This window comes from Chrysochloris asiatica, unplaced genomic scaffold, assembly GCF_000296735.1.
Source record: "Chrysochloris asiatica unplaced genomic scaffold, ChrAsi1.0 scaffold00117, whole genome shotgun sequence".
Classification (NCBI taxonomy): Eukaryota; Metazoa; Chordata; class Mammalia; order Afrosoricida; family Chrysochloridae; genus Chrysochloris; species Chrysochloris asiatica.
The window spans coordinates 7253966-7275367 of record NW_006408635.1 but is presented as its reverse complement, the minus strand read 5'-3'; the positions used below and the strand labels follow the sequence as shown (position 1 = coordinate 7275367).

Below are 21402 nucleotides of genomic sequence, written 5' to 3'. Positions count from 1 at the left end.
ATTGTGCGATCAGCCATTAGGATGAGTTCTTAGCTGCCGTCCAGTTGGCTCTGATTCATGACGACTCTGTGTACAGCGGAAGGGCATGGTGCCCTGGTCCTGTGTTACCTTCCTGAGTGTTGGTGTGTGTCCCTGAGTGCCTTCTAACCTACGGGGCTCACTTTCCAGCACTGTATCAGACAGTATTCTGTTGAGATCCACAGGACTTTCACTGGCTCATGTTTGCAAGCAGACCACTACTAGACTTTTCTTTCTTGTCTTAGTCTGAAAGCTTCCCTGAAACCTGTCCACCACAGGTGAGCCTGCTACTATGGGAAATACCACTAGCAGAGATTCCAACATCACAGCCACATGCTAACCACCACAGTACAACTGACAGCCAGGTACTGAAACCATTACAAAACAGGGAGGTCATTTGAATGATGTAACAGGACCAGGAGGAAACATGAGGCTGTTAGAAAGCAGAATGTAAAAGTGAGTTCCTCCAAAATCTTAAACACACATGCACACAGGTCCCTGTACACACAAATCCAAATTTTCATGGCCGGGGGCACATGCCCTTTTCCGAAATTCAGAAAGCTATCACCTTGGCGCAGTAACAATAGGGTGGGTGCAGCTGTACAACCTCTGTCCACAATTTGTACTTAGAATTCTTTTCAAAAAGCCACAAAAGAATTGGCATTTCCTGCCAAGTTATTCAATGCTGGGTCAGAGAGTTTCCCGTCTGTGACATTTTAACAAGGGGGGGCCCTTTCCTTTCGTACAACTGAGTTTGGGTGATGCTGTGCTTGTAACATGCTTTCTGACTCAGACGTTTGAGTGACTTTTTCCTGGTGAGACAATGTCCCATTCTGCTGAGGTTTCTCTGAAGGTATTGTTTGTCTGATTCCTGCTGGAGGCAGGGAGGAGGAGGAGGAGGAGGCTTCCCCGGAACAAAATGAAGAGAGTACAGTCCCCTGCTTCCCAGCAGAAATGTTCTTACCTGATGAAGGGGACGTGGTAGGGACGCACGAAGATGTACAGACAGATGCCCACTAGCTGCGCCGACGTCAGGAGGATGTATCTGTGAGAGCGGGAGATGGCCTTTTGCAGCCGCTCTCCCCACATCTTCCTGTTGGTGGTGCTGTGGGCAAGAAGAGAGGGCACTGAACACAGGAAGTAGTTGGGACACCGTCCATCAGCAACTCCTCCAGCCCAAGTGGAATCTTCTTCTGGAACTGCCACCATCCTGCTGCATTCCAATGGGATCCTGTCACAGACTCCAAGGACCTGTCGGCATCATACTCACTGAAGTGTCACCCACCTTCACGCCTGGAGCCTAGCACAGGACCCTGCTCCCAGGAGCGCAACTGAACTGGTTTTATTATCTGTTCAGAAAGTTCCTTGGGGAAAAAAAGTTGGGACTCAAGGGAGAAAAACAAGGTTAAAAGGGACAACAAAAAGGCAAACTTTGCAATTAGAAAATGAGCAAAGGGCTTGAGAAGTCACTTCTCCAGAGATATCGAAATGGCCAGTCAATACGTGAAGGGATGCGCAATGTGAGTCATGGCTGTGTGCGCCACCTTGACGTAGCACTTCACACCCACCAGGATGGTGATTAAAAACCGAGAAATAAAGGAAATAACTACTGTTGGAAAGTTAACCTTGGAAGTACCGTCTTGTTGTGGTTAGGGGCCATTGAGTTGGTATCGATTCATAGCAACCCCATGCACAACAGAAGGAAAAACTGCTGGGTCCTAAGCCAACCTCACAATTGTTGCTATGCTTGGGCCCATTTCAGCTGCCACTGTGCCAGTCCATATCATTGGTGGTCTTCCTCTTTTTCTCCAACTCTCCACTTTACCAAGCATGATGTCCTTCTCTAGGGACTGGTCCCACCTGATAATATGTCTGATGTATGAGAGATGACTGAAGAGAAAAGATGTCACCTTGAGGGCTAAGGTGTGCCTGACCCAAGCCATGGTAATTTTCAATAACCTCATATGTGTGTGAAAGCTGGACAGTGAATAAGGAAGACCGTAGAAGAATTGATGCTTTTGAGTTATGGTGTTGGAGGAGAATATTAAAAGTGCCATGGGCTGCCAAAAGAACAAACAGATCTGTGTTGGAAGAAGTGCATCCAGAATGCTCCTTGGAGGCCAGGATGGCCAAACTTTGTCACTCATGCTTCAGACATATTGTCAGGAGGAACCAGTAACTGGAGAATGATATCATATTTGTTAAGGTGGAGGGTCAGAGAAAAAGAGGAAGACCCAGTGAGATGAAATGGCAAAGTGGCAGCATCAATGGGCTCAAGCATGGCAACAATTGTAAGGTTGGCCCAGGATCGGGCAGTGTTTCATTCTACTGCGCACGGGTCACTATGACTCGGTACTGACTTGATGGCACCTAACAACAACAACATGAGAAATGACATTTAGCCATCCTGGCTTTTAAAGGAGCATTCTGGCTGTACTTCTTCTAACACAGATTTGTTTGTTCCTTTGGTAGTCCATGGTACTTGAAATATTCTCCTCCAACACCGTAACTCAAATGCATCAATTCAAGTACCATATCACTCAGTGATTCCACTCTTGACTGTATGCTACTTCAAAGATTTAAAGGGGGGACTCCACAGACACGTGAACATTAGTTACTTCACTGCACCACTCTTCACAGTAGCTTCCAATCCAAGCGCCTGTCAACAGATGAAGGGAGCACTCAAACATGCTGTGTATCCATACAACAGGATCTTACTCAGCTATAAAGAGAAGTGAATTCTGGACACATGCTAGGATATGGATGAACTATAAATACACTATGCCGAGTGAAATAAAGCAGGCACAAAGACTGTGTGGAATCCCACTCAGAAAATACCTAGAATAGACAAACCTAGATCAGTGCTTACTAGGGGCTTGGAGGAGCAACTGACTAAGGAGTACTGAGTTTCTGCTTGGGGTGATGACAAAGGTTTGGTAACGGCTGCATAACACCGTAGTGCAATCAATGTAGGCTGGGAAATGGTTAAATGGCAAATTTTATGGTCTGTGATTTTATATTTAAAAAAAGAAAAACAAGGCCAGGTTGACACCGCATATTAATCCAGTGGTTTTGATCCTTTCCTTTGTACCGAGTGTTGAGTAGAGACAAACTTCTCTTTGTACTCAAGAGTTCTCACCTGAAGCCAGGGAACAAGACAGACCCCTCCCTGGCTGATCCCCACCCTCCAGACTCACACACTCATCCCCAGATTAATGCATTTGAATTAGAGTGTTGGTGAAGAATATCATATATACCAGGGACCGCCAGAAGAAAGAACAAATCTGTCTTGGAAAAAGTACAGCCAGAATGCTCCTTAGAAGGGAGGAGGGTGAGACTTTGTCCTGTGTACTTTGGACATGTCATCAGTAAATAAAGATTAGTCCTTGGAGAAGGACATCATGCTTCTAAAGTAGAGGTTCAGCAAAACGGAGGCAGAGCCTCAACAAGACAGACAGATGCAGTGGCTGCGACAATGGCTCAAGCCCAGAACTGACTGTGAGGAGGACTTCAGAGCAGGCAGTCACATGTGCTTCTGTGAGAGGACACCGACCAATAGCAGAGTCATTTGGTCTCTGCTCCTGTGTCCTGAGAGAGAGTTCTACACTGCTAGTACTTTCTGCGTCACTGAGGTGTCCTTGTCTTCTAAAGACCTCCAGACCACATATGCAAGCGTATGCTTAATGAGATGATACTCCAGGCCTACACACCAAGGATTCAGGAGCAGGATGGCTCCAGGAAATGTTCAGGGGTCTCCTCCTGGCCAGGCCCTGCTGAGGACCCCCAGCTGCCCCCTCATGCCGGTCACTTACCTAGCATTGACAATGTTCCCTGCACTCAGTTCCACCATCTCCTCGAACCCCACAGCAAAGATGTCGGCTGGGCTGCTGTCATCTAGGAAACAGGCAAGGAGATGGACTCAGAACCACGACAGCCTGGGTCACCTGACTGATTCACAGGGAGCCCCCTGCAGCCAACAACCCAGCCCACTCAGATGGAAGGTACTTGGACACGCCTCCCTCCAGTCCTACTTGAGGCTCACACAACACTTGGTGGATCCCTGTGTGTATCTCTGGCAGCCGTGAGCCTCTTTGAGCCTTTTTACCTGTAAGAAGCGTCTATAACCACCCCTCACAAGGCCACTGTGAAGTCTACATTAGATCATGTGGCAGATGTGACGCATCTGACCCCTGCCCACTGCACCATAGAATATCCGTCCTCTCTCTCTTCTTCACTGTCCAGCTGAATTGACTGAACCACAATGAGTCAGTCCTGGTTTGCTGGGCTGAGACTGAGGGGCACAGCCCTGTCCTGGGACCACTATCCTGACCTCCAGAGCAGAGGAAACCCAAGGCCGGCCTTTGTTGAAATCTGCTCCTGCATTTGTCTGGATTGGAGGAAGCACAGTGAGCCCGTAGGCTCCTTGACCATTCTGCCCTGCCCTGTTCCCTCAAACCTGTCACGGCTCCACTGACCCTAGCAGGGCTGTGACTGGACCCATCACTCTCCGGCCCAGCTCTGTGACACTCAGTGCGGGAGGTGTCAGGTCCAGACTTCCCCCTACCTGGCCACAGCGCAGGAGGGGGACACTGAGCAAGCCAATTCCTTTCCGTCGGGGCCAAGAGGTCAACTCAGAACGCCAAGGTTCACCAACTTCAAGTTCATTTAAAAAGTCAAATAAAGCACTTCCCATTCCTCTGTTTGACCTGGCTGGTAACAGTAACCTCTAGTCTTCCTTTACTGGAATCTGGTGGACTTCTAGTGGGAGCGACCCCCTTCACTTCCAGCCTCCAAGGATCCCACATGGTCCAGGCAAACGACAGAGATGCTGTGGCAGCAGGCGCACGTCCCCTCCCTCAGCCACACTCCACCAACAAGGCTCCATCTACATGGAGAATCCCACTGGCTCTGAGCCTCAGATGGGAGGGCCCCCCTGTGGTACGGAAAGGAAGTATCCCACATCCCTGGACTTGAATCACTCATCCACAGGCAATGCCCTGGTGATGGGGCTCTGCCAAGACCCAAGCAGGCGGGAACTTAACCAAACAACAGTTGCTGGCTTCGTGTTGCTGACCTTTGGGTTAGTAGCCAATCACGTCATCACTCGGCCACCAGGACTCCTGACAACACAGAGTGAACCCGAATCTAAACAATGGACTTTAATTAGTCCTATCAGTCCATCAATTGTAAAAAATGTGCCACAGAAATGTTAATAATAGAAGGGAACTGTGACAGGTGGACCAGGGATAAATGGGAACGCTATGCTGTTTGCACAATGTTTCTTTCTGTACACCTAAAACTGGCTCTAGAAAGCAGTAAGTCCACTAAATAAAAAAGAAAAGAGAATGCATCAAGTAGCCAATTTGTTAAGCAGTGTTCTGGAACGCTCTACAAAGTGAAAAAATCAATATTGAATTCCACACAGCCAAAGGTCAAACCTGAGGGGAAAACGGAAGGTGCATTTTGTTTTCTCCAAAGAAACCGCTCTCACCCTGAAACTCGGCCATTCCAGACAGCTTGGGTGAGTCTAACAGCCAGTCGGTTAACTCTGCGGTCCCAAGGATATGGCTCCGGAATTGCTTCCCACCATTCACATTCCAAGTTCCCATGGCAATGCGGATCCGTTTGAAATTTGTGAATTCCGACTGCCGCTCTGACATAGCTTTCAGGATCCTGGGAGTCACTGTGGAGAGGAATAAAAAGGCACAAAACTTCAAACACAGGAGCGGCCCCTGTCCCAGGAAGCTGAATCCGCTAGTCTATAGATACAGAACAAAATATAAGGTGTGTGCACGGTGTTAGGGTTCTTGTTCCCCTTGTGGAACAATCTGTTTGGCTGAACAGTCCCTGACAAGTTAGACTTCCTAATTTTGAGTTTTGGTCCACATTTTTCTCCCATTCTACCCTGGGCCTTCCAACGTGGCCCCTCCCGTTCAGAGCAGCTGGTTGTGGTAGAAGGGTACCCTCTAGTTCTTCTGGTCTCAAGAGCTGTTCCCATGATTTTTTAAAAAATTGAAATTAGAAAAACAACAAAAAGATGGCACTAAACTTTCCTCAAAGAAAGTTCTAGATATTGTTGTTGTTGTGATGTGCCGTGGAGTCGGTTCCGACTCATAGTGACCCTGTACAGGGTTTCCGAGGCTGTAAATCTTTATGGGAGCAGAATGCCTCTTCTTTCTCCTGCGCAACAGCTGGTAGTTTTGAACTGCTGACCTTGCGGTTCATAACCACTACGCTACCAGAGCTCCTTAATGGAGTCAAAATAGTCGTGCCCCTGAGACTGAAGGTACCCACATCACCAGGAGACAACAGCTTCCTTCTTCTCCCTCTTCTATCTCTACAGGTTTCCCAGGAGCCACAGCAGAAATAGGAGGCCACCTTCATGGTGGGAAACTTCCCAAAACAGATGATCCATACCAATGGGACCAAGAGCCCATTCTGGCTGAGAGTTTCTGGAATGAGTTAACACTGAAAGGAATCAGCACTGAATTGGTTCACTGACTTTTGGAGGCCTCTTGAGTCCCTTCCTCTCAGTGTGGAAAAAGACCACAGGCCAAAAGTTAGAAGTGTAGGCCCCAAAACACAGACTCCTGTGTAGGTACGACTGTATCCCCCACAAAACAGGAGTGATGTTGGAGGCCTGACCCCTGTGTCCATGGCAGGGCATCTTTGGTATGTTAAGAAAGTCATATTGCTGTAAAGTGGGCCTTTGTATCACTTGGAAGTGATTAGGTTTAGGACACTTCCAAGCTATAGAAAGAGCAGACAGAGACATAGAGAAACGCAAGAACAAACGGCCGATGGGGGAATAGAAATGAAGATCACCATGGAACTGAGGAACGCTGGAAGAGTCAAGGATCTTTCCCCAGACAGAGAGCCTTTCACCTAGAGTTGTTGCGTTGAATTCAGACTGCTAGCTTTCTGAATTGTGAGAAAACAACTTCTGTTTTTAAAACCACCCACTGTGGTACATGTAGCAGCAGCCGTATGAAACTACAACCCCCAGGAAATAACAGCAACAGCTGTGTAAGTTGTTCACGTCAACTGGTCAGAGAATGAAATCAATTAGGCAGAAGCCCAGAGAGTAGGAGCTTCTCACTCTCCTATCCTGGAAGGGCATGCCTGCCCGCAGCCATCTTGAGGTGAAGAGTAGACCATGGGGGCTGGCTGGCCTACTCCTGACACCAGTCCCTCCACGCAAACAGAGTCCCTCTTACCCAGACTCCAGAGACTAGGAGCGTCCCACACTGTGCTACCCTGGGTGGGCATGCCTGCTAGCCGCCATCTTGGAGTAGAGAGTAGACCATAGGGGCTGGCTAGCCTAGTCCCTCCACCAGTCCTTCCATGCAAGTAGAGACCCTCTTACCCAGAAGGGCTGTGTTGTCCATGAGCATCCTGCCTTTGTCAGCTGACTCCTCACTGTAGACGTCCCCAACCAGCAGAAGCTTGATGGCCTCCTGCTTTACCCCATCAAAGAAGTTGGACTGAATCGTACGCGACATGGACCTGGCCCCATCTTTCAGCTTTCCTACCTGCCATGGGTCAGGAATGAGATCATGAGAGAGACTTGCTGTGGGCCCCTGCGCTCCCTCCCTCCCGGCCCCTACCTTGGCCTTCCCTTCCAGGGCTCGGCTGCCTGTGAACACTTTGCTCAGGTTGTGCCCATTCAGGGACCACATGGCTTTGAAGGCCTCCACAAAGCGGTCAACGATGGGCTTTGAATGTAGCCCCAGGCTCTCGAGCTGCAGATGGAGGACCTGTGGGAGGGATTCAGGATGTCACCAGGAGTTTCTCCCCAACTGCCAGAGGCTCCCTGACCGGGGAGCAAATGCCACCGGGAGTCATCTGGGTAAGTTCCTTGTTTCAGAACACTACGGGCTACTCTGGACCTTGGCAGACAACATTGTCCAGAACACGCAGGGTTCTGGCTGCAGAGAAAATTCCCTCGGCAACCCACCCTAACTTATGCGCTCTACCCTGCTCTACCTTTGACCCTTGATCCCTGACCCCACCACTACCACCAGAGGAGGTCTGGAGCGCAAGCAGCACTGACCCACCTCTCTCCTCTACGCATGCTCCAGGAGAGACAGCCCAGGCCACACTCAGACTCAGGTCTTCAGAGTCCCCCCTGGACCTCACTCAACCCCTCTCTAAGGCAGTCTGCCTGCCCCCATCCAGTGGTGTGCTCCCAACAATCATCACACAGGACTACTGTCTGTCACCTCTGGGCCGCCATGTCTAGGGAACAATCCAAAAAAAGTGTCAAGTGAGTTTCCCCATGACAGGGCAAAGGTATATTTTGGCAGCTTCCCAGAGAGGCCTCAACTCAGCTCTGTCCCCTCCCTCAGAGCCCAGAGTTGGCCCAGTGATGTCCCCTCACACTGCTTGAGGCACTGCGCCAGCATGATGACTGGGGCCGTGGACACTGACCTCGAGGCCGATGAAGCACTGCACAGTGTTGGTTCGGTCCAGGCAGTCGAGACAGTTCATTCGCAGAGTGCCTTTCTGAAAGCTAGGACCATGACAAAAGACTATGTCTGAAGGAGGAACACTGTGGCCCAGGTACAATGGAGTGGATTTCCCCACAGACAGCAAGGAGACAGAATCCAAGAGTGACCCTGACCCTAACAGCCACCATGTGTCCAATGGATCCATGGCTAGTAGGCAGGGGGGAAACCCAAGCCTACCCTTAGCAGCCTGCTTCCTGTCACTCTGAGTACTGATCTGAGAGAAGGGGGCTTCCTCCTCCTCCTCAGCAATGAGGGGACAGCTCCCATCCACTCTCCTCACCTCTGAGCTGGCAGCCCCCAGCCTGGTCTCCTTGGACAATTGAGTTTATGCCCACTGTTTTAGGATAATGATTAACACTTTCACAAGTACCCCAGACTGATGCTAAGTTCCATTATTACCTTAGCTCTACGTTGGGTGGTACAAGCAGTTACTGTGCTTGGCTGCTAACTGAAAGATTGAAAATTTCAGTCCAGCCTGAGCCACCTCAAAAGAAAGACTTGACAAGTCTACTTCCAGAAATTCAGCTGCTGAAAATCCCATGGGGCACAGTTCTACTCTGACACACACAGGCTCACCATGAGTCAGAATCAATTTGGAGTGCAGAGCTCTACATTTAATATGGTCCCTTTTATTAAAAACCTTCTTTTGACAAACAACCATGTTTAACTACCTAGTTGAATAATCAAGGAGCATGTTTCTGATTATGGGAAGGGAAAACAGGCAGTTGGAAGCCAAAATGCCAACATCATGCAGTGTACAATCTAGGAATCTACAGTAACAAAGAGAAGAGGCAATCTTTGATGAGGCCATACTTTGTAGGGGTCAGAGACCAGGAACTCCCCTCCCCCCAGCTCCTCAGGTCCCTCAGCCACCAAGATGAGGAACCCCTGCAGTAGACTCACCGTGGACTCACATTCTCGCCCTTGGTGAACACATCAAACTCATCCCAGTGCAGTTTCAACTGAGGCCTTAGCAGGTTCTCCAATTTTTCTAGCTTCCCGCCTTTGGCAAATTGATGGAAGTCAAAATTGATCATAGGTGTGTCACCACCGTGGCAAGAAGCCCAGAGTAACTTCTGCAAAAGGGAGGGGAGGAGAGAGGCAAGTAGCTGGTGAAGGCCTCGCCACACTGGGCTTCTCGCTAGAGCGTCTGGACTTGTTCTACAGCTCAGGGTCCCGACTCTGTAAGGCACGCCCCAGACAGACACATGAGGGATGTGGGACAAAGCCACAGAGGGCACCTTGCCTGCAGACTGGCAGAAGGGCCACCCAGGGCAAAACCAAGGTGGAAGGGGCTCCTGCCGACATCACACCCTCGGGGATCTGGGGAGGCAGAGGTGGGAGGCTGGCTCTGTTCTCACATAACCCAGGGCTTCAGGCCCCAAGTCTGACAGCATCTAAGCTAGCTGTGGAGCTCATAATCCAGCTCATGGTCGCCCTGGTAACCGGTCACATCCTGACTGAAGCACAAGTGTGTAATGGATGTGGTCAGGGTGTCTGGCAGGGCCTCTGGGTAGGAGCAGGATGTGTGGCCCAGCAATAGGGGGTGGGGGGGCTGGGGTTTAATCTAGACCCAGCCCATGAACTGAAGGAGGGAGTATAGGGAGTAGCCACACGGGGTTCCACGATCCTCATCACAACTGCCTCTCTTCACACACACCAAGCTTCTGAGGCCCAGCATCACCTCAGCTCTCACCAAAAAGCCTCATGGTTCAGAACAAACAAGATGCCTCCCCAGGTCAGTCGGCCTTCACAGAGCCCGTCCCACACCACACACCACTGAGTCCAGTAACTGTCCAGTCACAGGTGCTAATGAGTAGTCCAGTCCACTCAAAGTGACTGCCAATGATAGGCTAGAATCATCCCATGGCCTCCTTCGTTAGAAACTCTTTTGATGACAAAATCGACTGAACTGGAGGCACAATTGATTGACACCCGGCAAGCACCCACCATCTCGAGTGGAGACTGAAAACACCAGGTGATTTGGCTGGCTGCCAGGGGATGCAGACCCCATTCCAAATCGCTCTGACCCAGTCAAGACCCTTACTAGGTCATCTGTCACAGGGAGCTGAGGGGTCATGGTGTGATGCCCCAGCAGGTAGAACCCAGGTCTGCTGAGTTCTGACAGCATCTTTGTGCTGACTCTCACCTACCGCTGGCCTACAACCTGGCCTCACCCACCAGGAGTCCCATACACACCGCATGCTGAGTGTCACACCTGGAGCTCCTCCTCTTATTACAAGGGGGACTGCAGCCCTCGGGAGCATTTCCACCTGTGCCAAGAGGTGGTGCTGAAGGTGCCCTCTTCTCATAACTCAAGGCACAGAGAGGAGACCGCACCTTACCTTAGATTCTTCTTCTTTTTAAATGAAAAACTAAAATGGCACTTTATTTCTTGACTTTTTAAAAGTTTGGGATTCTTAGTACAGCTAGTCTTTCCTTTTTTTTTTTTTCTCCCCTTAAAATAAGAAGGCAGCATCACTGCCAAGATGGATAAGTGGGAAATTCTTGGTGAGCTTGTTGCTAGTAGCAACAGTGCAGACAGGAAAAGCAGGTCTGGCCAAATAAAACTGGCAACCCAAAACTTGAGTTCCAGGAAGGGGCTTTCTAAGCTGATGAGATAAACACTCAGCTGGCCTGGGCTCCCATTAGCCAAGGCTGACATTGGCACTCCTTCCGGGGAGGCTGGTCCACAAACTTGCCTCACAAGAGGCTCCCATGAGCCTCAACTAACCAGAGAACTGGAGACAGATGCAAGTTCATTGATGGGTTACCAGGATTGGGTGCAGGGAAGGGGACTCACTGTTTAGGGAACACTGAGCTTCCTGTTAAGGATGATGGAAGTTTGGGGACTGTCCAGGGACTGGATATGTTATGAAGAGGGACACCAATTCCTGGAGAAGGACATCATGCTTGGTGAAGTAGCCCCCTGGGGCCATGGAGTTGATGCCCATACACAGCGACCCTGCAGGGCAGAGAAGAACAGCTGCACAGATTTTCCTACAAATCTTTGTCCCGTGGAGCAGCTGGTGGGTTTGAACACCCTGATCTTATGGTTAGCAGACTAATGCTTAACCCATTGTGTCTCCTTTGGTAAAATTGTTGTTGTTAAGTGTGTTTGAGTCAGTTCTGACTCATAGTGACCCTGTACAGGGTTTCTGAGGCTGTAAATCTTTATGGGAGCAGAAAGCCTCATCTTTCTCCCACGGAACAGCTGGTAGTTTCGAACTGCTGACTGTTAAGGTTCTCAGCCCAATTCGTAACCACTACGCTACAGAGAGCAAAAAAGAAGGCGGTTCTCAGGATCTGGACTGACACAGTGAGAGCAATGGGTTCAAACACAGCCAGGGTCAGGAGGAGGGTACAGGGTCGGACGGTGTTTTGTTCTCCTGTGTATATGGAGGGTCACTATGTGTTAGAGCTGACTCGATGGCACCTAGCAACAAGGGGGATGGCGGAACAACTGTATGCTCATAAGTTAATATCACTGAAGTGAGTCTGTTCAGAATCTTGAAAACACAAGTTCTGTTGCATCTATGAGAATATTGACCATAATAAAAACCCAAACCCAGAGTTTTTCTGTGACAAGTGGGGCACAGGTGGGCTGGGAGTGACTATGTAGGCGAGGCACCTAGGCAGCAGGTACCATGGAGGTCTGGACCCTCAAATGGGGAAAGTCGGCAGGGAGGGGTCACTTGCCCTGTGTACCCCCGAGGCCTAGGGAGCCACAGGGCTGTTAGCTGCTTTCCCAGCAGCCTCCAGGAGAATGGAAGCAGGACAACATGGAAAACTGGGCTTCGAGCAGAGGCTCAATCATAAATTTCCAGGCAGCAGTCTACTGGGTGCACTATCCCCCAGAGGGATGCGAGAGGGATACATGGGGCTCCCCCAGGAGGAGAGGAGGGGGGAGGGGCCTGCAGAATGAAGCATGGTGGGTGGGGAGGGGAATGAGAGCACTCTAGAGATCTCAAGGCCCATTGCAGCAGGAGGTGGGAAAGGTTTTACTTTGATGTTGAGCCTGTCTCCAACCATCAATTCATCATTAAAAGAATTAACACTTTGGGAGCCCCAGCTTTCGAAATGTTGCTGTAGTAACTGGCTGCAGGGCTGCTGGGAAAAAATGTCATCAGCAGAGCAGCCATGTTCTCCAGAGCCCTCACCTGGGGCCCGACCTGTGCAGGTGAGCAGCTTCACCCTTCTCCACACACTCCCACCTCAAAGACCAGGAGAGATGGGCTGACGGGATGGGACGAATGTTACCTTGAAGGCTCTGTTGAGCACCTCCTCGCCGCCGCGGCTCCCCAGCAGGTTTACCACCACTTGCTTCCCGTACTGCTCTTTCAGAAGTACCATATGCCTGGAAGGGCAGGAGCAGGTGGCCTCATCACCGGAACCCAGACTGACCGCCCGCCTCACACCCTGCAGAGTGGGGTGCACGCAGATCCAGGACAGGCCATTCCCCAAGACCCAACATGGGCAAGAAGAGCCTGGAGTCAAGTGGAAACTACCCTACCAGCCACCCTCAGGGTCAGCATGGCCCGCTGCCAGGAACAAGTCCAGCAGCAAATGTCTGATTCAAGGCAGGTCAGGGGTAATGCACAGCAATCCAATTTCCAAACAATTCTCATACCACATGAATGATGTGTCAGGCTTTATATATATAAAGTGCCACCATCAGACCTGGGTCAGACAACTGGACCTTTGGTTAGTAAACCATCCCTGCTGCTATAATGGTGATTCCAACTCGGCCACCCTGAAGGAGAGAGCTTCCCCATAGAGCTTTGAAGGCTGTTAACAGAAAAGCACCCTGGTAATGCCATGGGTTAAGTGCTGGACTGCTAACCACAAGGTCAGTGATACAGGCCCACCCATCGCTCTGAGGGAGAAAAATGATGCTATCTGCGTCCACAAAGATTTACAATCTCAAAAACCCCGGGGAGCAGTTCTGCTCTGTCCTCTGGGTCCCTGTGAGTCGGAATCCATGGTTGTGGGTAGGTTCATCTTTAGGGATGCAGACTGCCACACCTTTCTTCCAAGGAGCTTCTAGTGAATGAGTCTGAACCACCCATCTTTTGGTTAGCAGTGAAATGCGTATCCACAGTACCACAGGGCTCTTGAACACCTTCTAAGGACACCTAATTAGCATATTACAGACATTGGGGTTTTACTGGAAAGTATTGTAATTTGTTAATGAAAATGCCCTTTTCCAGGAGCAAACCCATAATACCTGAAAGAGGCATTCTCCTAACATATTATAATGCTTCCCAGCAAAAGCCCATTATCCATAATATGCTAATGAAGGGTTTCTAGCCCAGGCTCTTGAAACTAGTATGTTGGTAAACAAATCTGTAGTGTAGTAGGATCAGCTCTGAGCTGGAACCCACTCAAGTGCACTTAACAAGAAGCAAAGTTAAGTACAAATTATGGATGTTTCAGGTAGAAAGACTGAAGCACCTAAAAAGTTACTACTGAGAATTTTCACTGCATTCACGAAGAGAACTTTTAAAATCTGTTGTTGTTAGTGCCACTGAGTCTGTTCCAACTCATAACGACTCGGTATAGGGTTTCCCAGAAGCGGTCGGTGAGCGTAAACTAGAGACCTTGCGGTTTAAACCGATGTTACGGCCAAAAGTGCTTACTTATCCCACAGCTCCACACCAGGACTCCATATTTACATTAAAAGAAACATTTTTTTATGTTATTAGTTGTTTCAGGTGCCCTGGTGGTGCCATGAGTTAAGTGTTTGGGCTGCTAGCCACTAGGTTGGTGCTTTAAACCACCCAGCGGTTGCCAGGGAGAAAGATGAGGCTATCCACTATTACTACCAGAGAGATGTTTACTTGGGCTTTTTGAATGCAAAAGCATTCGACTGGGTGGGACATTGTGAGAAATGGGTATTCCAGAACGCTTCATTGTGCTCAAAAGGAAGTTGTACTCAGACCAAGAGGCAGTCATTAGAACGAAGCAGGGGGATGCTGAATGACTTAAAATCAGGAAAGGTGTGTGCCAAGATTGTATCCTTTCACCATACTTACTCAATCTGTACGCTGAGCAAATAATCCAAGAAGCTGGATTATATGAAGAATGTGACATCAGGATTGGAGGAAGACTCATTAACAACCTATGATATTCAGATGATACACCCTTGCTTGCTAGAAGCAAAAAGGACTTGAAGATCAAAGAGCACAGCCTTTGGTATATGGATTGCATCTCAATGTAAAGAAAACAAAAATCCTCACCACTGGACCAATAAACAACATTCTTATCAATGAAGAAAAGATTGAAGTTGTCAAGGACTTCATTCTTCTTGGATCAACTATCAACACTCATGGAAGCAGCAGTCAAGAAATCAAACAATGTATTTCATTAGGAAAATCTGCTGCACAAGAGACCTCTTTAAAGTGTTCAAAGAGCAAAATGTCAGTTTGAGAACTAAGGTGTACCTGACCTAAGTCATGGTATTTTCAATTGCCTTACACGCGTGTTAAAGTTAGACAGTGAGTAAGGTAGACTGTAAAAGAATCGATGCCTTTGAGTTATGGCATTGGAGAATATTCAGAGTATGGTCTGCCAAAAGTACAAAGAAATCTATGTTGGCAGAAGTAGAGCCAGAATGTTTAGAAGCCAGGATGGCCAGACTTCACCACTCTATATTTCATACATATTATCAAGAGGGACCAGTCCATGGAGAAGGACATCATGCTTGGAAAAGTGGAGGATTAACAAAAAAAGAAGAAGGACCCCCAAAAAATGAATTCGCATAGTTACAACAGCTAATGGCCTCAATTGTGAGGGTGTTGCAGGACTGGGCAGTATTTTATTCTGTTATGCAGAGGGTCACTGTAAGTAGGAACCGACTCAGTGCACCTAACAACAATATGCATGTGAAGGTTGGATGATAATGAATAAGAAAGACTGTCAAAGAATCAATTCATTTGAATTATGGTGTTGGCAAACTGGAAGGATCCTGGACTGCTATGAGAACAAACCAATCTGTCTTGGAAAAAGTACATTCAGAACACCCCTTAGAAACATGGATGGCAAGCCTTCGTCTATCATACTTCCGACACATTGTCTGGAAGGACCAGTCCCTGGAGAAGGACATCCTTCTTAGAAAAGCGAAGGGTCAACCAAAGAGGAAGGGTCCTTTTTTGTTGAGCTGGAACAACACAGTGGCAACACCAATGGGCTCAAACATAACAACTGTGAGGTTGGTTAGGACCAGGCAGTGTTTCCTTCTGTTGTGGATAGGACCACTATGAGTTGGATGTGACTGGACAACACCTAGCAACCACACCTAGCAACAACATCTGCTCCTGTTTTACGGTCTCTCAGAAAAGCCTAGCGGGCAGTTCTCCAGGGCAGACTCAGAGTCTCCATGAGTCGAAATGGACTTGTCAGCACTGGGGTGGGCGTTCGTTATTTCAAGTCCATGTTACTAACAGTTTAGCTTCAAAATGGCTTTTCTTAAACAAGTTATGATCTAACTTGTGTTTTTAAAACTGAACTATATATGCCAAACAATTTTCTGTAATGATACATTAAAAAAAAAAAAAAAAAAACCTACCTATAATAATAATCTCAAAACATAAGAATTAGGAGTTAGAGTACTTTTTTGCTTTATACCTCTCTATACTGTGTCCTGGTATAGGGCTATAGGGTAAGCACTGGATTCTAACAACAAGGTCAGTGGTTCAAACCACCAGCCACTCCTCGGAAACTCGATATAGGGTTACTCTGACTTGAACTGACTTAATGGCTCTTAAAAACAAATACTGTAAAACGGAGTCCTGGTGTGGCACTGTAGGATCAGCACTGGACTGCTAACCATAAAGTCAGTGGTTCAAACCCACCAGCTGTTACTTGGAAACCCTATACAAGGCTGCTATGAATTGGAACCAACTAAACAGCTCTGGTAGTGTAGTGGTTATGAATTGGACTGTGAACCGCAAGGTTGGGAGTTTGAAACTACCAGCTGTTACGTGTGAGAAAGATGAGGCTTTCTGCTCTCATAAAGATTTACAGCCTTGGAAACCCTGTACAGGGTCGCTATGAGTCAGAACCCACACCACCAAACCCCATTTTTTACACACTGTGAAAATAAGTTCTGGTGTGGCACTGTAGAATAAGCACTGGACTGCTAACCGAAAGGTGGGCAATACAAACTCACCCATCGCTCCACAGAAGAAAGATGAGGCTTTCTGCTCCTGTGAAGATTTACAGACTCAAAGTCTATAGAGAGTGGTTATGAGTCAGAATCCACTCTAAGGTGGTGAGTGAGTGAAATACTGTGACAAAGAAACCATGGCAGCGCTGTGGGTGAAGCGTTGGGCAGCTAACTGCAAGGTCGGCAGTTCAAACCCAAATGATGCTCCGTGGGAGAAAGATGAAGCTGTCTTATTCCATAAATATTTATAGTCTCAGAAAATCTATATATGGGTTTTTTTTTTTTAATTAAATGTTTTTATTTTGCATTGAGTGAAAGTTTACAGGGCACATCATCAGCTTCACATTCAACCATTCATATAGCTTGTTTCATTACATTGATCATTATCCCCGCCATATATCATCAGTTTACAGTGTTTCTCTCTATCCTCTTTAGCTTTTTTTTTTTTTTTTTTGGATGGGGGGGACTTGGCTTTTTGGAATTTACAGTCTCAGCTTTAGGGAAGGTTTTTACATTTGTCTGTGGATATCCAGGGCTCATGTATGAGATTACTAACAAGCATTACTGAATAATCAGATGAGGGACAGTTTGCTATGTCTACTAGGTGGCTAGAGTCTGATCCTCAGAGCCTATGGTTTGGACGGTCAACAACGCTTGGGCCCACAGGGGCTTGGCCTCCTGACCGGGTCTGTACTGTCTGCATCTGAGTCCTCTTTATTTATTGATTGTTTAAGGGACGCTGCCTGTCTTAGGTGGTCAGTGCGAATTCCTCAGTCTTACCAGTCATTGAGACTGATTGCAGCATGGCAATGTCTCTGTCTTAAGTAGCCGAGGTTACGGCAGTGGGTTTTGTGTTTTAGGTTGTGAATGGAGCCTTGGGGCATGGTGGGTTAAGTGTTGAGCTATTAACTAAAAGGTCCACAGTTACCAGCAATTCCATGGGAGAAAGATGAGGCATTCTTCCGTAAAGATTTATAGCCTCAGAACCCTAGTGAACAACTCCACTCTGTCCAATGGAGTCGTTGTGAGTCACAATAGATTTGATGACAGTAGTTGGCTTTTTGTTTTTGTTAACACTGTCAACAGCTATAAATATACTATACATGATACCCGATAATTAGATTATTCCTTACTAGCTGGGACAAACTGAGGAAGCTTTATTACAAGAAAGTACTTATATAAAACAATTGTTAAGTATTACCTGAATATTTATGGATTAATGTCACATACAGAACCTAAAGGTTCTTAGCATGAATAAAAAAATAGCTGTCCCAGATCAAAAAACCCCATTTTAAAATAAATCAGTATGGGTGGAGGGTCAGGGAAAAAGAGGATCCCAAACAAGATGGATTGGCCAAGTGGCAGCATCGATGGAGTCAAGCGTGGTAACACTGCTGAGGTTGGCCCAGGATCGGGCAGTGTTTCATTCTGCTGTGCTTAAGGTCGCTATGGGTCAGTACTGACTCGATGGCACCTAACAACCACCACAGGCCTGCCACCTTCACTGCTACTCTGTTGAAGCAATTCAGTTTCTTGTCAAAATTTAACTGCTTGTCACACGAAAAGATTAAGAGTCAGGATTTGTTTGTTAGCTCGTGTGAGGAATCCTTTGTTAAAAGATCATTTTTGAGACTGTTTACGCAGTTTGTCTAAGGCAAAATACTTTCCACCCATCTGAGGCTACAAAATAGAACTGGTAATGATACCTCAAGCTAAAGCCCTGCAACTATCTTGGAATTCTGTTACCAAGATGAGGTGGAAGTCAATCAGTCAAGTTCAATCGAATTTACTTACTCTCAAAGCAGGCCTTATTCAATCGCTGAGACCTTCATCCCATTTTTCCTAATTCTATATAAATCTATAAAGGTATAACTTGTCACCTTAAGAGGGACAGACAAACATACAGAAGTGACCCAACAGCTCCCAAAATGCTAATAAATACTTTTAGACTTGCTGACATTAAAAAGAGTCTCTTAGTCATACATAGGCCAGGAAGTTAGTGGGTACTGTTAGGTTAGAGATCAAGGTTAAAAACAGTTTGTGGCTTGATGATCCCTTGTAACGTTTTTTCCTCCCCCTTTTATTGGATCCCACCACCTTGGTGCCTGCAACCCACTAAAATCTCCACTGGTCTCCTTGTAATTTGGAATTCTGTGACATCCTATTAGGAATATGAGCATGGCTCCCGGGTCACAAAATTGGTTCCACCATGAAATTATTTGTTTTTACTTCTAACAGAGCATTATGGGTTGAACTCTATCCCCCTAAAATTTGTGCCAACTTTGCTGGGCTGTGGTTCTCAGTATGAGGTAATTATCTTCCATGTTATGATCTGCTGCAATTATCCCTCTCTGATAATAATGAAGCAGAATTAGAGGTCATTATGTTAATGAGGCTATTATGGTAATGAGGCAGAATGCACTCTATAAGATGAGTGTATGATTCCAGTGTACCTTGAATCATAATCTTTTTTGAGATATGTTGTTGTAGTTGTTTAGTACCATCAAGTTGGTTCCAGATTCATAGCAACCTTGTAGCAGGTTTCCGAGGAGCTGCTGGTAGGTTTGAACTGCCGACCTTGCAGTAAAAGCAGTTCAGTGCTTATCCTACAGTGCCACACCAGGACTCCTTTTGAGATATAAAAGGGATTATCACTCAGAAGTGACAGAATGGAGTGTGTCCTTTGGCCCTGGGGTCCCTATGCTGAGAAGCTCCAAGACCCAGGGGAAGGGTGACACCAAGACACATGAAGATCTGGAAGGGATGTTGAAAGGAGACAAGGATTTTCCCACAGCACCAACAGAAAGACAAAGCCGTCCCCGAGAGCTGGCACCCTGGATTCTGACTTGTTGCCTCTACACTGTGAGGAATATATTTCCATTTGTTATAGCCATCCACCTGTGGTATTTCCGTTACATCAGCCCCAGAGAACTCAGACACAGTGTCAGACTGGGCTTTCTGTGATCACAACTTTAGGGGATAGTGATATAGAGTAAAAACCCCATTTTGTAAAGGCTCTTGCATAAGGATTAACGTAAAAGGCAGGTTAAGACTGAGGGCTGAAAGACCGCTACTTGCTGCCTATTGTGTGGCTGTGTGATGGAAGGAAGACCCTGAAGAGAAGAGGTTTCTGGTGTCAAAAGAGTCTTACCGGTCGAAAGCTGGAGCGTTGGCTTCTAGGCCTCTGTTGAGTCTCAGATGATGGGAGCCAACCTAAAAGAAAGAGAAACAACTATTGTGAGCCTTCCAGGAAGCAATGGCTTTCGTCTCTCCCTGTTCACTGTCTACCACAGGCCACATGTGGCAGCCAGCTCCATGTGAAGGAGGACCAGGCTTCTGCTCCCTGGTCTCTGCCAACATCAGGTCCCGGGTCACAAGTCTAGCTTTCACTAGCTGGAATTCTTCCACAGACAGAGGAGAAATTTCAGGATAAAAATAAGAGGTGGATGTGAGATCCTCATGTCATTCAACAGCAGAGAGGCGTAAACCACTTCCTAACTTATTCTTACTAAAGAATCCTGGTGTGGCACCATAGGATAAGCACTTGGCCTCAAGGTTGGTTTGAACTGCAAGTAATTCAAACCACCAGTGGCATCTGGGAAACCCTATATAGGGATGCTATGAGTTGGAACCAACTCAACAGCATACAACAACAAGAAGAAGCCTTCTCTAAAGATCCAATGGACATATGCACACATGGGTTTGAACCCCACTCATGGTAGATGGCATTTTGGAGTCCTAGTGAGGTGCCGTAGGATAATCACTTAACTGCAAGACCCATGGTTCAAATCCACCAGTCACTCCTCGGAAACTCTCTACAGGGTCACTATGAGTTAAAACCGACTGGATGGCTTTAACAACAGCCTCCTCTTCTCCAAGGACTAAGAGTTCCCCCTAATATATCAGCAAATAATTTGCCTTATATTTAGAACTACCTATTTAACAGTGATCTTAATTTGAAAAACGAACTCAAAACTATATAATGTTTTCGGAGTCAACTTGAACAGGCTCTTACTGGCTGTACCTGAGACAATCTGAGCATTAAATTATATAGGGACAAGAAACCTTATACTGGGTTGCTGTGAGTCAGAACTGACTTGACAGCATTAAACAACTATAAAGCGAAGAACACCCATGAAGAAACTACTCCTTAGAACAACTATCTGTGGAGACCAAAAGAGAAGCATAACAAAGCCCAGAAGGCAGAAAAGGACAGGAAAGGACGAATGGAAATGCAGGAGGAAGTAGGAAGAGTGCTCTTACATTGAGGAAATGGAAACTAATGCCACAAAACAAAATGGTTATAAATTGTTGAATGGAACACTAGCTTGTTCTGTAAGTTGTACTCAAATCACAATTAAAAAAAAAAAAAAATATATATATATATATAGACGGACAGTAAAGGATATAATCTGATGCATTAACTAGGAGCCCACCTATCAATGACAAGCTCTGGACACCATTGTAAAGTCTGAGTATTCTGGAACCCTTAATTGTGCTCATGAGGAATCTGTACCCAGAAGCAGTTGTTCAAACAGAACATGGGAACACTGAATGGTTTAAAATTAAGAAAGGTGTGCGACACGGTTGTATTCTTTCACCATACTTACTCAACCTGTATGCTGAGCAAATAATCCGAGAAGCTGGGTTATATGAAGAAAAATGTGGCATCAGGATTGGAGGAAGACTCATTAACAACCTGCAATA

General features: G+C 47.0%; 1 protein-coding gene across 1 annotated transcript in view; it reads right to left on the bottom strand.

The window, feature by feature from the left end:
• SYNJ2 (synaptojanin 2) overlaps positions 1-21402 on the bottom strand; it is a 164821-nt gene that overhangs the window by 26094 nt on the left and 117325 nt on the right. The window contains exons 6-14 of the mRNA XM_006868455.1: positions 19847-19908; positions 12789-12885; positions 9432-9604; positions 8449-8530; positions 7626-7775; positions 7385-7550; positions 5510-5701; positions 3831-3912; positions 983-1123 (exon numbers count right to left, since the gene is read on the bottom strand). Coding sequence (XP_006868517.1) covers positions 983-1123; positions 3831-3912; positions 5510-5701; positions 7385-7550; positions 7626-7775; positions 8449-8530; positions 9432-9604; positions 12789-12885; positions 19847-19908 — 1145 coding nt within the window. The remainder of the gene's footprint in view (positions 1-982; positions 1124-3830; positions 3913-5509; positions 5702-7384; positions 7551-7625; positions 7776-8448; positions 8531-9431; positions 9605-12788; positions 12886-19846; positions 19909-21402) is intronic.